The sequence below is a fragment of the Ursus americanus genome, chromosome 13 (assembly GCF_024610735.1).
Source record: "Ursus americanus isolate L20-20 chromosome 13, mUrsAme1.1.p, whole genome shotgun sequence".
Classification (NCBI taxonomy): domain Eukaryota; kingdom Metazoa; phylum Chordata; class Mammalia; order Carnivora; family Ursidae; genus Ursus; species Ursus americanus.
Genome location: NC_142139.1, coordinates 55517768 through 55531711, shown reverse-complemented (window position 1 = coordinate 55531711; position 13944 = coordinate 55517768). Strand labels below are relative to the sequence as shown.

General features: G+C 42.5%; 1 protein-coding gene across 2 annotated transcripts in view; it reads left to right on the top strand.

Annotated features, from left to right (window-relative positions):
- The first annotated feature begins 429 nt into the window (after positions 1–429).
- SH3RF1 (SH3 domain containing ring finger 1) overlaps positions 430–13944 on the top strand; it is a 177075-nt gene continuing 163560 nt past the window's right edge. For both annotated transcript variants that reach the window (XM_045798678.2, XM_087866578.1), the window contains exons 1-2: positions 430–561; positions 2105–2592. In XM_045798678.2, the coding sequence (XP_045654634.2) occupies positions 2200–2592 (393 nt within the window). In that variant the 5' untranslated portion in view covers positions 430–561; positions 2105–2199. The remainder of the gene's footprint in view (positions 562–2104; positions 2593–13944) is intronic.

Here is a 13944-nt window from a genome sequence, read left to right as displayed (position 1 = left end):
CTCCCAACGCTCTCCCCCTCCGGTTGCTTCGTTTTTCAGGCGTGCTTCCCTCAGGGGGAGGCGTGTGCCCCCCAAACCAATTCACCTCACTCGCTCCTGCGGACACCGCTTCCTGGACTCTCGGCTCTCGCAGCGCCCCCTCAGGCCGCCGCCCCCATCGCGCTCCCGGGGGCGGGTGGGGACCGCTCGCAGGTACCTCAGCGCCAGGAGGAAGGCGCGCCGGCCCCGCAGTTCCCGGAGGTGCCGCGCCCGCTCCGGGGGGAGGCGCTGTGGTGCGGGGCCGCCCCCTCGCGCCCCGGGCGCCCGCAGCGGCTCGGCCTCCTCCTCCACCTCCTCCTCCTCCTCCTCCTCCTCTTCCTCCGCCCTCCTCGGCTGGGAAAGTGGGAGGTGGCGGCGGCGGCGTGTGTGTGTGCGCGCGTGAGGGGGGCAGCAGAGAGGAGTCTCCGGGTGCCGCCGCGGCGTCAGAGACACTGCGAGCGGCGGGCGCGGCGGGGCCGCGTCTGCATCGGTCTCCGCCGCCGCTGCGGGGCCGCGAACAAAGAGGAGGAGCCGAGGCGCGAGGTAGGGCGCGGGGCCGCGCGGGGAGCCGGCGCGGGCAGACCCTCTCGGCGGAGGAGGAGGTGGTCGGGGCGCCCCCCTCCCCTCCGCGCTGGTCCGTCCCTCAGTCCCTTCACCCTCGGGTCCTCCTGGGCCCGGAGCCGGGACGGTGCCGCGGCCTCGCTGCCTTCTCCCGTCAGGAAGCTGCCCGGGCTCCGTGCCGCGGTCTCCCGGGACGCAGCCCAGCACTCCCTGCTCTCCGATGGCTCGGTCTCTCTGGGGACTCCCGCCTCATCTCTGCCGCGTCATAGATGTTTCCCGAAGGGTGGCACTTTGTGGGGCTGACTTTCGCAACTTAAGGCTGCGGATTTATTTTTAAGTCCTTGAAAACTTCCAGCAGTCGTTCGGGGGGATTTCTGTGCCCGGCCTGACCCAAAGGGTGGTGGAGAGGAGGCTGTTGAATGAGATCCCCATTCCGGCACTGGCCGGGCCGCCGCCGCAGCCTGGGACCCTCCCTTGCCCCTTGTCGCCGACACCTGGCTCCGGGGTGTGTCTGCGGCGAGCGGCCGCCGCGCCTCCCTGCGGGTCTGGGAGTACCTGTGCTTGGCAGCGTCGGAGAGGGGCGCAGCCCTGGGGCTCCCCGCTTCCCGACTCTGTCAAGAACAGCTGTTAAGGCTTCCATCAAAATCTTTTTACCCTTTTTCTCCTAGGCATTCCCGTTTACATTTATTTTGGTGGTAGGGGAGAGCGGCGCAGTCACCGGTTTAAATGCTTTTTCCTGAATGGCCCCATTTTCATATTATGCTCACAGTTTTCAGTCCAGCATTCCATTGTCAAATTCTTTTGGTGATAATTTTGCCAGATTTTCTGAATGGGATTAGGACAAGCTGTTCAGAAATCCGTTTCAGAGTTTGTCAACCACTGCCCTGAAGGGTGTTTTTATATTTCAGCTGCTTTCAAACAAATCTTTAGTTGTGTCCTTTAGAATTGTCAGCCTTCGGCTCATTTTGGTTGGGCAAGATTAAACAGTTCTATTTTTAAGGCCAGCGAAGAAACATATGTATTTAATATTGGGATCATGTACCACAAGTGATCACATGAGGCATGGTTTCTTAAACACTAAAGTAGCTTAAAGATTGGGAAGTTTGTTGGGTTTAAAAGTAATTTCAGGTAGAGGAAACTTTCAGTTGCTTCTGTTCAGCTTCTCATATGAGTTGAGGACTTTATTAAGGCAACCAATATCACTTTGAGAGCTGAAGAAATTATGTTCTTTATTGCATTTCATAAATCCCATTTTATTGCAGGAATTCTGTATAGTATGTGATAGCTATTTCTGCACAGTGAACTCCTAGGTATCTTTAGGGATTAATTTTGAATTGTTTAAAAAGCCCATTTTGTTTTTAATTGTTGACTTTGGAGTTCAGGAACCACATTCCAAAGCAAAGCTGCCCTATTCAGAGGAAGCACTTTTGTGTACTTTTTGGTTCTTGGCTCCTCTGTGAACCTTTTCCCCAAATAACTATACTAATTTTCTGTCTTCTCTCCTCCCCCTCTCCCATTACTCCAGAGCAAAGTCTGAAATGGATGTTACATGAATCACTTTAAGGGATGCTCACAACTATGAAAATTTCTGAAGCTTTTTTCTCAGTAAACTAGATAAAGATGGATGAATCTGCCTTGTTGGATCTTCTGGAGTGTCCTGTGTGTCTAGAGCGGCTTGACGCTTCGGCAAAGGTCTTGCCTTGCCAGCATACATTTTGCAAACGATGTTTGTTGGGGATTGTAGGTTCCCGAAATGAACTCAGATGTCCCGAGTGCAGGACTCTTGTTGGCTCGGGTGTTGAGGAGCTTCCAAGTAACATCCTGCTGGTCAGACTTCTGGATGGCATCAAGCAGAGGCCTTGGAAACCTGGCCCTGGTGGGGGCAGTGGGACGAACTGCACAAATGCATTAAGGGCTCAGAGCAGCACTGTGGCTAATTGTAGCTCAAAAGATTTGCAGAGCTCCCAGGGCGGACAGCAGCCACGGGTGCAAGCCTGGAGCCCCCCGGTGAGGGTGAGTAGCCTGCAGAAGCAGTTTGGTGAATAAAGGTGGTGACAACTACATTTTTTTCTTTATGCTTTAGCTTGATACTTCCTAAATCAGTTCATTGCTAAAGAAGCCAGATTTACTGAAACAGATAGGAAATTATGCCTCAGGATTTTTTTTTTTTTCCTTTTGGAATGAGAGTGCATGTAAATAACAAATTTTTGTTTTTAAAAATTCTCTCCACATGGTCTCTATTACCTTTTAAGATAAATTTTGGGAAACAGGTAGCAATTATTCACTGAAATCTAAAAGCAGTTTTTTGGTACCCATTTTAAAATGGATATTTGGTGTGATTTTCCCCTTTTTCATGGAATTGGGAGAACCATAATTATGTATATGTGTGTACATATATGATATAAATATGTATGTGGGTGAATCATAAGTAGGAAATTAAACCTTAATTTTTATGTTGCATTGAGCTATTCTAGCCATTCTCTTGGTTTTATGAATGCACAGCACAGAATTTACTGGTTGGAGGAATTCTTAACAAATCATGGCCACAGGTAGCGGAGTTTCGTTGCTGTAGCAACGAAATGTCATTTAGGACTACGGTGTAACAGAGAATCTAGCTTTATGTTGGGTTTTGCAGGGAGTGAAATGAAATGTTTTCATCAAAATCATTTTTCTTGGGTTTTGGGTTTGGGCTGAAATAATTTTAAATGAAGCTAAATATTTGGACAGTTACCATATTTTAAATTCCTAGAAGGTAAGGTATTGTGAATAAATCTATATTATGTTGTGGATGATGGCATTCCAGTAAGACACATTTTTTTCATTTTTGTAAAAATAAAAAGTAGTTATGGGCATCAGACAACTAAAACAATTTCATTTTTGTTGGAAGAAACAATTTCAATAATTGGCCAAACTGATAAAATATATTTTTAAGGAAGTTAATTTGAATAAGAATTTTTTTTTTCAAATATTCATGGTAGACAGTCATAACTGACTTCTTTCATATAGTGCTAAAACAGCCATTGGGATGGCATTAGATAGTATAAATTCACAGATGTGAATATCAGAGGCTATACCGTTCCCTCACTTCCTTCTCAAGCTCATCTTTTAAAACGATACAAAGTATTTATATCACTAGATGGAAAATAGGAAAGGCTTTTAATTACTAGGAAGCAATTTCTTTACTAGGCTATCAGGCTTCTTTTGATTTGTATTTAATTATTATTATTTTTTAAGATAGAACTTTGGGTTAGGGCGGTTTTCTTTGCATATTTGAAGCCTACGTATTGTGAGGTTGGTCTGCTTATAGCACTTTTCTTGGGTCTCCTTTATTTTATGGAGTTTACTGGTGCATCGACTAGTGTATAGAGTCATAATATTTTAACCTCACAACCAGTGATCAAGTTGGTCATTTCTGAGACACCTGACCCAGGTCTGCTTAGCTTAGTGAGGGGGTTGATTTGCTTCTCTGGAGATTTTGTTTCCTTGTTAATTAGACTAGGGGAGTTGTAGCTTCTGGCTATGAATGGAAGTATCTTAGTTGTTGACACGTTGCTTTACCTGTTGTGAGGAATGCATTGAATGTTTGATTACTGATAAAAAGGAATTTAAGAAAAGGGCTTAAGCATTTAACCTAATGTCCTTTGAATTTTAAGTTTTCTTTCTAACACAAAAATTGACTATGTAATGCTGTAATGTTCATTTATTTCAACTGCTAAGCTCTCAAAATTGAGCTTCACTTTTCTCGGGTAAATTATTTTGAGATTTTGATGATGATACTGTTATTTTTCTGGCTTATATGAATTCCTAATTTGCTTCATGTTTTTTTCTCTAGCAAGGAAAATTATTCACTGAGAAGCCCTGGTGAACTTGAGTCTTTATAACTTGGATCAAATAGTTGAGGTTAATAGAACAGAAGGTGATATCTGTTACTTCAGGGGGTGTGGAGACACACAGAGCAGAGGACAAAACAAGAAACAAAATTACTTAGTATTCTGAGTTCATGCAAATGCTGCAATACTTATAAAAAGAGCAGTTTTATTTTCTATCATAAAATAATTTCTCATTAGCAGTTACTGGTACCTTTTGCTTTCAAGTATTCAAAACAACCAGGGTTGCACAAATAGTTCAAGTACCTGAAAGATAAATACATGTCAGAAAATACTCCTTTTAAGAAAGAAATCTATAACATATAGACATGTGGAGGTTGTAATGCACTCCTTTGGACACTTTCCTGAGGTGAGTGACCATAATAAATCCCAAACATGCATTCTCCTCTCTTAGATGTTCTGACACAACCAAATGGTGCATGAGCCTGTTGCCACATGTTGCATAAAGCTGAAAGTGATAACATGTGGAATGTTGCTTCAGCGTATTAGTTATGTTCTATGTTCCATTAGATTGTGACCATGTGGCTCCCTCATGCATTTAGCCGAGGTAGATTGAGTGTTATCAGCAGATCTGAGCATTTCCAATGTGTGACACAGATCTTGTTCCCAGAATTTTAGTGTTTCCTGCCTAATATGAAGGAGAAAATGAAAAAGTGTTTGGAGTCTCCATGGGAATCCATCAGTTCTTTACCCCAAGTAAAGAATTCCTGTTGGTTTTAGGCCAAAGTTGAGCGGTGGAATGAGCTACAGGGAGAGGGGGACTGCAGATATCTGTTTAAAGGGACTAAAAATACCTGCACAAAATAGATAATATATTAAAAAAATATAATATACATGCAGAATTCCATATGGAAAACCTATTTAAGTAATTTCTATAGAATTATGACATAGAACAGTTAAATTTCTGCTCTCTATGAGTGGCTCCATTGGTTCAAGTTCTATTCATATCTGTGCACCTATCTGTCTGTCTAGGAATTATTAATGATTTCACACTGCCTCTATCTCAAAGTGAGTTTATTCAGCAAAAATAGATCCACATAACCACTGATTTACACTAATTCATCCTTTGTTTATTCTTTCCTTTAGCTAGCAAATATTTATTGAGCACCTGTTGGGTGCCAGGCACTGTTCTAGCTGCTCAGTAGATAATGATGGATAAACCAGATACAGATTCCACTTATGAATTTATGAGTATGTGTCAATCTTGTGGGAGAGACCCACATTAATAACATAATAACAATGCAAGTATGTAATTAAACTTGGTAAGTGTTATGACAGAACGCTAGGGGAGAGGATAGGAGAAGGACCTGTGTTTAGTGTGAGGGTAAATGTGTGTGTGTGTGTGTGTGTGTGTGTGTCTGTGTGTGTGTGGTGTCTTCAAAAGCTTCCTTGAGAAAGAGGCATTTGAACTGAGATCTTAAGGATAAAATGATATTAATTAGTTGAGAGAGGGCTGGGCAGGTGAAGGAGCAGGGGGAAGTGTCTTCCAATGATCTTGATCTGTAGTGGGACAGGGTATGGATCCTGTCTTGAAGAACCAGTGTGAGGTGAATGTGGACTAAGAAAGGGACAGGGGTAGTGACCTGACATGAGGCCTCAAGTGCAGTAATGTACAAGGCATCAAGAGCCACCACAGGCCACAGGGGGCTAAGGGCCAGAGGAGTGGTATAGCTAGTAAGTGCTCTTCATTTGGGATTAGAAAGATGAATCACTGGGACTGAGACAATCATCAGGGCTCAGAGCGGAAATGGGAGTTTGGTGTCAAAGGACTGAGAGAGAAGAAATGGAATTTGAGGGGGAAAAGTGAAATTTCCTTCTGCAAATGTAGAGTATGCTTTCGTTTCTCTATAGCTACACTCATCGCTTTCTCTCCCTTTCCCTATTGCTGACTATTATGGGCTGAATTGTGTCTAACCCCCCCCCCCCATTCATAAGATGAAATTGTTTCTCCTAGTACCTCAGAATGTGACTGTGTTTGGGAAAGAGCAACTTTAAAGAGGTGATTAAGGTCAAATGAGGTCATATGGGTGGGGCCCTAATCCACAATATGAGTGGTATTCTTTTTTTTTTTTTTTTGAGAGAGAGAGAGAGAAGGGGGGAGGGGCAGAGAGGGAGAGAGAATCCTAAGCAGGCTTCATGCTCAGCGCGGAGTCTAATGTGAGGCTTGAACTCATGACCCTGAGATCATGACCTGAGCCAAAACCAAGAGTTGGACAGTTAACCCAGCCACCCAGGTGCCCCATGACTGGTATTGTTATAAGAAAGGGGATTAGGACTCAGGGAGACACAGAAGGAAGACCATGTGAAGACTCACAAAGATGGGTATCTGCAAACTAAGGAGAGAGGCTTGCAGAAGAATATAAACCCTGCTGACGCCTTGCTCTTAGACTTCTAGTCTCCAGAACTAATGAAATAAGCGTCTGTTGTTAAAGCCAGTCAATCTGTATTACTTTGTTAGGGCGGCCCCAGCAAACTAATACACTCACTGTGCATGTACTCCTAAAGGTCATCCTCTGGAAAGGCCTCAGTCCACTGCCGGTCCCTTCATCCTGGTTTCCCCAAAGACCTGCAGTGGTCCAAGCCTTCTGTGCGCTTTACTCTGGATGTGCAGTAACTTCTTCTTCCTTTTTTTTTTTTTTTTTTTTAAGATTTTATTTATTTATTTGACAAAGAGACAGCCAGCGGGAGAGGGAGCACAAGCAGGGGGAGTGGGGGAGGAAGAAGCAGGCTTCCAGTGGAGGAGCCTGATGTGGGGCTCGATCCCAGAACGCTGGGATCACGCCCTGAGCCGAAGGCAGATGCTTAACGACTGTGCCACCCAGGCGCCCCTGGTGTGCAGTAACTTTGAGAAGTTCCCCCTCAACTGCCCAAGTGGCCTGGCATAGTTTCATAAAACAGGAGGTTTATGTGACAATAAACCAGAAACACAGAAAATTGTAGGTTGAGAGATGGAAGTGTCAGGAGGAGAGAATTATTACTACTTGTTTATCTCTCAGGTTCTTCTGTAAGTGGAGTTTGGAGAGGGTGCTTTACTGGACATTGTAGTATCTGAGGCATTACCCAAAGGACAGGTGGCAGAAAGAGAATTGAAGGAAGGGTAGGGAGAAAGTCAGGTCTACAGTGTGGCTCCAGGTAGGGGGTGGGAAACCAGTACTATGAATTGCCCCATTGGCCATCTTTAACCTCCAGTCAGTGAACAGGTACCTGTGGAGAATTTTTTTCTGGCTCGGTTCTGTGCTATGATCTGTCCCAGGACAGAGGTGGCTTTAATGCATGTTTTGTTGAAAAAGAGTTTACATTATGGGGAGATAAAACACAAGAAACAACAAATAAGGCAGCATAGAGTGAAGCTATGGGATAAGAAATGGAGTAAGTCTCTGTAGTGAAGTTCATTATTGTGGCCTCTGGATTAAGTGTCTGGTCAGAGAGTGGAGTGAGTGTGGATTTGGAGGGACAGGGCAGGACGTGCTTCCCTTCGGTGGAAGACTCATCCAACACCGACATAGGAATTGATGTCTTCATTTGGTGGTTTGGATGAGGGAGACGTGTGGCTGTTTCTGAATGGCTGAGTTAAAATAGAAAATTTTTTGCCAATGTCTATTGCAGAAATTATTGATGTCTTTTATTTATCATTTCATTCTTGACCTTGCTGTGCCCTTATGTGCGTCCTATCCCTGACTTGACTTTATTCCGCAGTCAGGCTCAATGGCTAGGGCTCAAGAGTGAAATTTGGAACTGGGATAGAAGGCAGGGATGGAAATCAGTCTGCAGTGCATACTGATTAGTAATTAAAACAAGAAATGCCTAATGACTCTTTTTTATATTACACAAAGTATCATGTGACCATTATCATGTAAATTTTGCAACAGCCCTGTGGGGTTAAGTACTATTATTTAAAAAGTTAAAAAGAATGTAAATTTCAAAATGAGTTCCTGTAAACATTCTGGTGGTAAAAAAAAAAAATCAACAATATAGATGTATAATGTTATGCGGTGTGTATATCATTCCACATCTCTACATATACATTTGTGTGTGTATATATGCAGTTTTTTGTTTTTTTACATATGTGGAATTTCATGCTCTGTGTATCTGATGATTTGATAGTACATTTAATATATCTGGGAAACCTTTTCATGTCTGAGCACGTATATCTGTCTCATTAAAAACACCACACCTGTTTATTAGGATATAATACACATGCAGATAAGTGCACCTATTTTAAGTGAACAACTCATTGAATTATCATGCTTCATTCTTTTTAAATGACTAGGATTTTTCTTCCTATTTTAAAAATTAAGGTAATACACGCTCATAGTAAGAAACTTAATGGTGAATGAGGATGTAAGGGAGAAAATCAAGATTTCTAATCTCTCCATTCTTAATCTCCAGGAATGACTACTGTGAAGAGGTTTTTTTTTTTTGTTTGTTTGTTTTTCTCAGAAAAAAAAATTAATAGAAATAGAATGACATTATATGTGCTTTTCTGCAATTTGAGATTTTCTGTTTAATGATATATCTTTCGTAGCTTTCCGTATCTACTCTCACTCATGTACAAGAGGGCATTCTGTACTATCATTCTCATTTTATGTATGTGGAAAGGATGGCAGAAAGGCAGAATAACTTGTTCTAGGTCTCCTAGCTAGAAAGTAATGGAGATAGGGTTCCACCCTACCCTGTCTGATCCCAAGATCAGACACACACTCTACTGAAGTGACAGACATTCTTCCTGGGTCTTCGTGCTGCTTATAACAGGGACAGCTTTTAAGTGGAGGTACTTGTGTCCTTACTGTCCTGGCTGTGCTCACTGTTGTTGTTTTAAAGGGACAGATGAAGCTCAGTGACAGTAGACCAGGAAACCAGACCTTCTTTAGCTTGGTAGATGGAGGAGTGTGGTTTGGAGGTCAGAGGTTGTGGCCTCTTGCTCCAGTGCTGTCATCAGCTGGCTGTTTGGCTTTTCTGGGCTTTATTTCTTCAGCACAGAACTGCAGAACCTTAGGTCTCCCAGCTCCATGCAGGGAGTCGCGGCGGGGGTGGGGGATGACAAGGATTGCTGAGTTAGGTTCATCTTATATTTTTCAGAACCCTTTGTGGTATCTGGCGCATAGGATGCACTCAAAAAGAGATTTGTTGAATGAATGTTTATTAGTTTCTTGGAGCTGCTATAGCGAAGTACCACAAACTGGGTGGCTTAGAACAACAGAAGCTTATTTTCTCACAATTCTGGAGGCCAGAATCTGAAATCAGGGTATTGGCAGAGCCCTGCTCTTTCCGAAACTTTCAGGGGAGAATCCTTTCTTGTGTCTTCCTAGCTTCTGGTGGTTCTGGCAGTCCCTGGTGTTCCCTGGCTTGTAAATACAGCAGTCCAGTCTCTGCCCCCATCTTCACATTCCTTCCCAGCATGTCTGTGTCCACATTTCCCTCTTCTTATGAGGACACAGTCATTGGATTAGGGCCTACCCTAAACTAATACGACCTCATTTTAACTTGATTACATCAGCTAGACTGTATTTCTAAATAAAGTCACATTCACAGGTATTGGGAGTTAGAACTTTGAACATATATTTTTAGGGGACACAATTCAACCCATAACAGATTAAATGAATGCAGGAATGAATGATTGAGTGATGTGAATTCTAATCAGCTTCTAAGGATCCTTACTGTAAATTTTCTCAACAATTTATCTGTCCTTAATCCCTTTCTTTGTGCTATTTCCTCACCATCTATAAAAATGGGTTGACACTTTCTCTACCGATTAATAGGTAGCCTTGTAGATGAATGCAAGAATTGACGTGCAGTTTGAAAATTATAAAGTCAATGCAAATGGATGTATTAGTAGTAGTATCATTACTATAAAAATGATCAGTCTTCAGAAGGAATGTAATATCATTTCTATTTGGGTGACAAGAACTAAATAATTGAGAAGAAATTTAAAAGATCACAATACAAATGTAGCGCTATGCACGATGAGGACACTTGCTCAGTTGTTTTGGTCCCTTACCTGTGAGAAATGATGAATGTTCATTCTCTGCGGCTAACCCTGGAGGGTTCTTTCCCTAATCCTGGGGGTTCTTTCTGCATTTTCCCCATTTTGATTACCATTCCCTCAGCTCTTATTTCTCCTGTGACTGACTGAAAGAGAGGAAGGGAAAAGGAGATTATTTTATTGTTGCTGGCTGGACAGAGAAAGGGAGGAAAATGAGATAAAGTTTAGCTTTGCTTTAGTCATGAGTCCTTGCTGCTGTGCTTGCTGCTCTCTGGAAAGTCCCACCTCTGCCACTGGTTCTCTGGCTTCAGCCCCCCACCCCGAGCTCCAGCCTCTGCTGGTGTGGAACCTCTGTAGTTTGTTCACTTTTCTGCCTTCTAGCCACCTTGCATTGTTCTGTCATGCAACCCTGGTCTGCGTTTTCCAAGTGGCTAAGAGGGGGGAAATGGAAGAAATGTTGGAATAGAAAGGGGGGGGGAGGAGAGCAGGACTCCTGTGCCATTCCATTTCCTTCCTTGAACTATTTTCCAGGTTGCATTCACAAATTGCTCACTTGCCCCATAATTTGACTCTAGGCTGGGGAAAAGGAAAATTAAAAATAGAAAAAAGGTAGGGGCAATCTGTTAATACCTGCCTCCACTTCACTATTCCAAAAATTCCTGGCTCCTCTTTGTGCACCTCCATTCCTGAACTCTCCTCCTCCGCTGGGAAGAATTCCTGCTTTCCCCCACCACCGTCGGGCGCTCGCTCTGCTTATTAATCCATACCCTCTCCAGTCCATTGCATTAATATGGTTTAAGTAAACCTGACACAATACATGGAAAGCCTTTTTCATTTTGGGGTCAAAAGACGAATGATTTTGTAATTCACTGTCTAGCAGGGTTCTTTATGAGGACCCACAGTAGTAGGGCAGCGTAGTATATGTAGTTAAACTAGTAGGAGGAATACTTGCGATGGAAATATTACGTATAGCAACATAGTATAGTGAGGAACTCAGGTATCCAATCCGATGTCAAGTCAGGCAAGCCTCTCTTACATAGCAACACAGGATAGTGAGGTGTGCTTGTGATTGAGACACTACACCTGGAAACAGCTTTGCTAGTAAGGCTCCCTCACTGTGGAACTTAGACCCCTCAACCTCCCGAAGCTTTTATCAGAAAGAATGTGTCTATCTCTCCACCTTTTTTTTTTTTTTTTTAAATTTCAGAGACCTTGAAAGTAGTAACCTTAAAAAGAAAAAATCTGAGCCTCAATCACCCTTCCTGTGGTCCTGCAATCCTTTGTAGTCTATGTGCCTGCCAATGCTTAGTCAAGAGGACGGTAGCAGTTGCTTCGTGAATGGTGACATATGGGTATCTGTAAACACAACCATGTTAAAGATAAATGTGTGAGTGGGCTCTTCCGGGGTAGCAGGGAAGGGAATGGAGGTGCCATTTCAAATGGTTGACAGTAGCAGTTAAGTAGTAGACTATTTGAGTTGTGAAACGTGGATAAAAGAGAGTAGGAGGATGTGCAAATGAATTAAGTTATATTAAATATAGTGTAGAAAGGCAAAGACTGTCAGGTTTGAGCATTTTTCTGTTAGTCTAAGGAAATAAAAAAATTCCTAATTTTTATAAGACAAAAATCCTTTTGAAACAGTGTATATTTATTATTTATAATGTTGCAATGAATAAACAGGAGTAGATTTTCATTATTTTAAGATGTAGTGAGTGGTCCTAAGCAATGAAGAATTCCACAGAAATAAAATTGAAGATTATAGGGTGCTCCATATCTAGTTTTAATTTATGTGAGGGATGCCCCTGCCCCCCATAAAACAATAGCAAGTAGAGTAAGAATATCAGTGTGTGATACTAATACCCGTGGCATCTGTATAAGATTCTTGGAAGTGTGTTTGAGCACTAATGTTTAAAAGTTGAACATTGATTTGTTATAAGGAAATACAGTTCCTCTAGAGCTAAAAACATATGTACACTCCTAATTACATAACTACTTAGTTTTTAACGAATTTTAAAAGTTCTTTAACACATAGATTAAATATTATATGTAAAAAAGTTAAATTTCAAGCAAATTTTTATTTGCTCAGCTTATTCAAAGTGACAGGTAGTTAGCAAATCTCAGTTTTTCCCCTGTTAAGCTTGTGTTTTAAGCACACTTTTGATGAATTATTTCTAGTATCTCATATGTTTTTACTTTTTTCCTCCACAGTTTAACGCAGCTGAAGAGCTTAAGTCTATAGGCTAAATATTTTTGCCATTTTTGGTGGGCCTAATTATTTTCATTCAGCATTAGTATTTCATAGTACATGATACTATGTGCTGGAATTAACACTTTCATTTTTCTCTGTTCATTTTTATAAAACAAATCCAGAACATTAGATGATATTAAAAACCTGAATTCTGTTGTACAAGACAGTGATGCAGCTGAAACTGGAGTGTTTAATTGAAAGGCACCATCATGTGACAGCTCGAAATGTGTATATATTCCAAGAAAGTCCCACTCCGATGTCAAAAAAGTATTGGGTGTCAATGTAGGAGTATGAAAATGTATGCTGTGTAGAAGTTGGGGATCACCTACATGGTGACGAGAATGATGGAGACCTGGTTTCTACTCCTGGCTGTATGACCTTATGCGGGTGATTTCTCTTTTATAGGCTGTGGTTTCCTTTTGCAAAATGAGGGCTTGTCTGATATCCAGGTTCCTTTGCTTCCCTGACTTTTTTGAAATAATTACACCAGCAAAGGCCACTTTGACATTGAACATGAACAAACTGAGGTTGGTGTCTGGATGTCTTCTTGGTACGATGAGGTGAAGGGTGCCTCTCAAAGTCACCGTGGACACCAGACTCTCATATCCTTTGAGAAGCTTCAGGGCTGCCACGGGAACCTTCAGAGCAACTGCCAGATAATCTGGGAGTTGAGATGTAAGGCAGAACAGAAAAGCAAGGACAGGGTAGGCAGCCTGATTTGGGATCAGGTCCAAGCAGGGCTGGTTTGCCTGATGGGCTTCTTCTCCCTGAAATAATCTACTTCTGTTACACCTGAATATTACCTTCATGTAGTCATCACACCGCCTAAAATTCTGACAATTGGAGGTTGTTCACGTATTAAAATGTTCTGCTCTTTGGAAGGGTAAGAAATCATCGAAATATGTCGCTTTTCCCATTCTTACTGATTCGAGAACACCCACTCTGATGGACAGGATCCTTTATGCTGAAAGGGGGAGATGGAAGGAACTGTGCTTCTCTGAGATCAGACAAGCCTGGATGAAGGGAATGCAGTGAGGGGCTTAAATGGGGGTGACCATGTAATTTATCCTCTACACTTTTGAGCATGAAGGGATGCTTTTGATAATTTTGCAGAGTCAACGGGGGTAAACTGGGTCTGTCTGGGGCGAACAAGGCCATATGGTCATCCTAGCTGAGGGCAGTGTGAGCAAGCCCAGGAAATAGAAGAAAGTTTCATCAAGTATGGGGAAGATGCCAAAGAATACAGA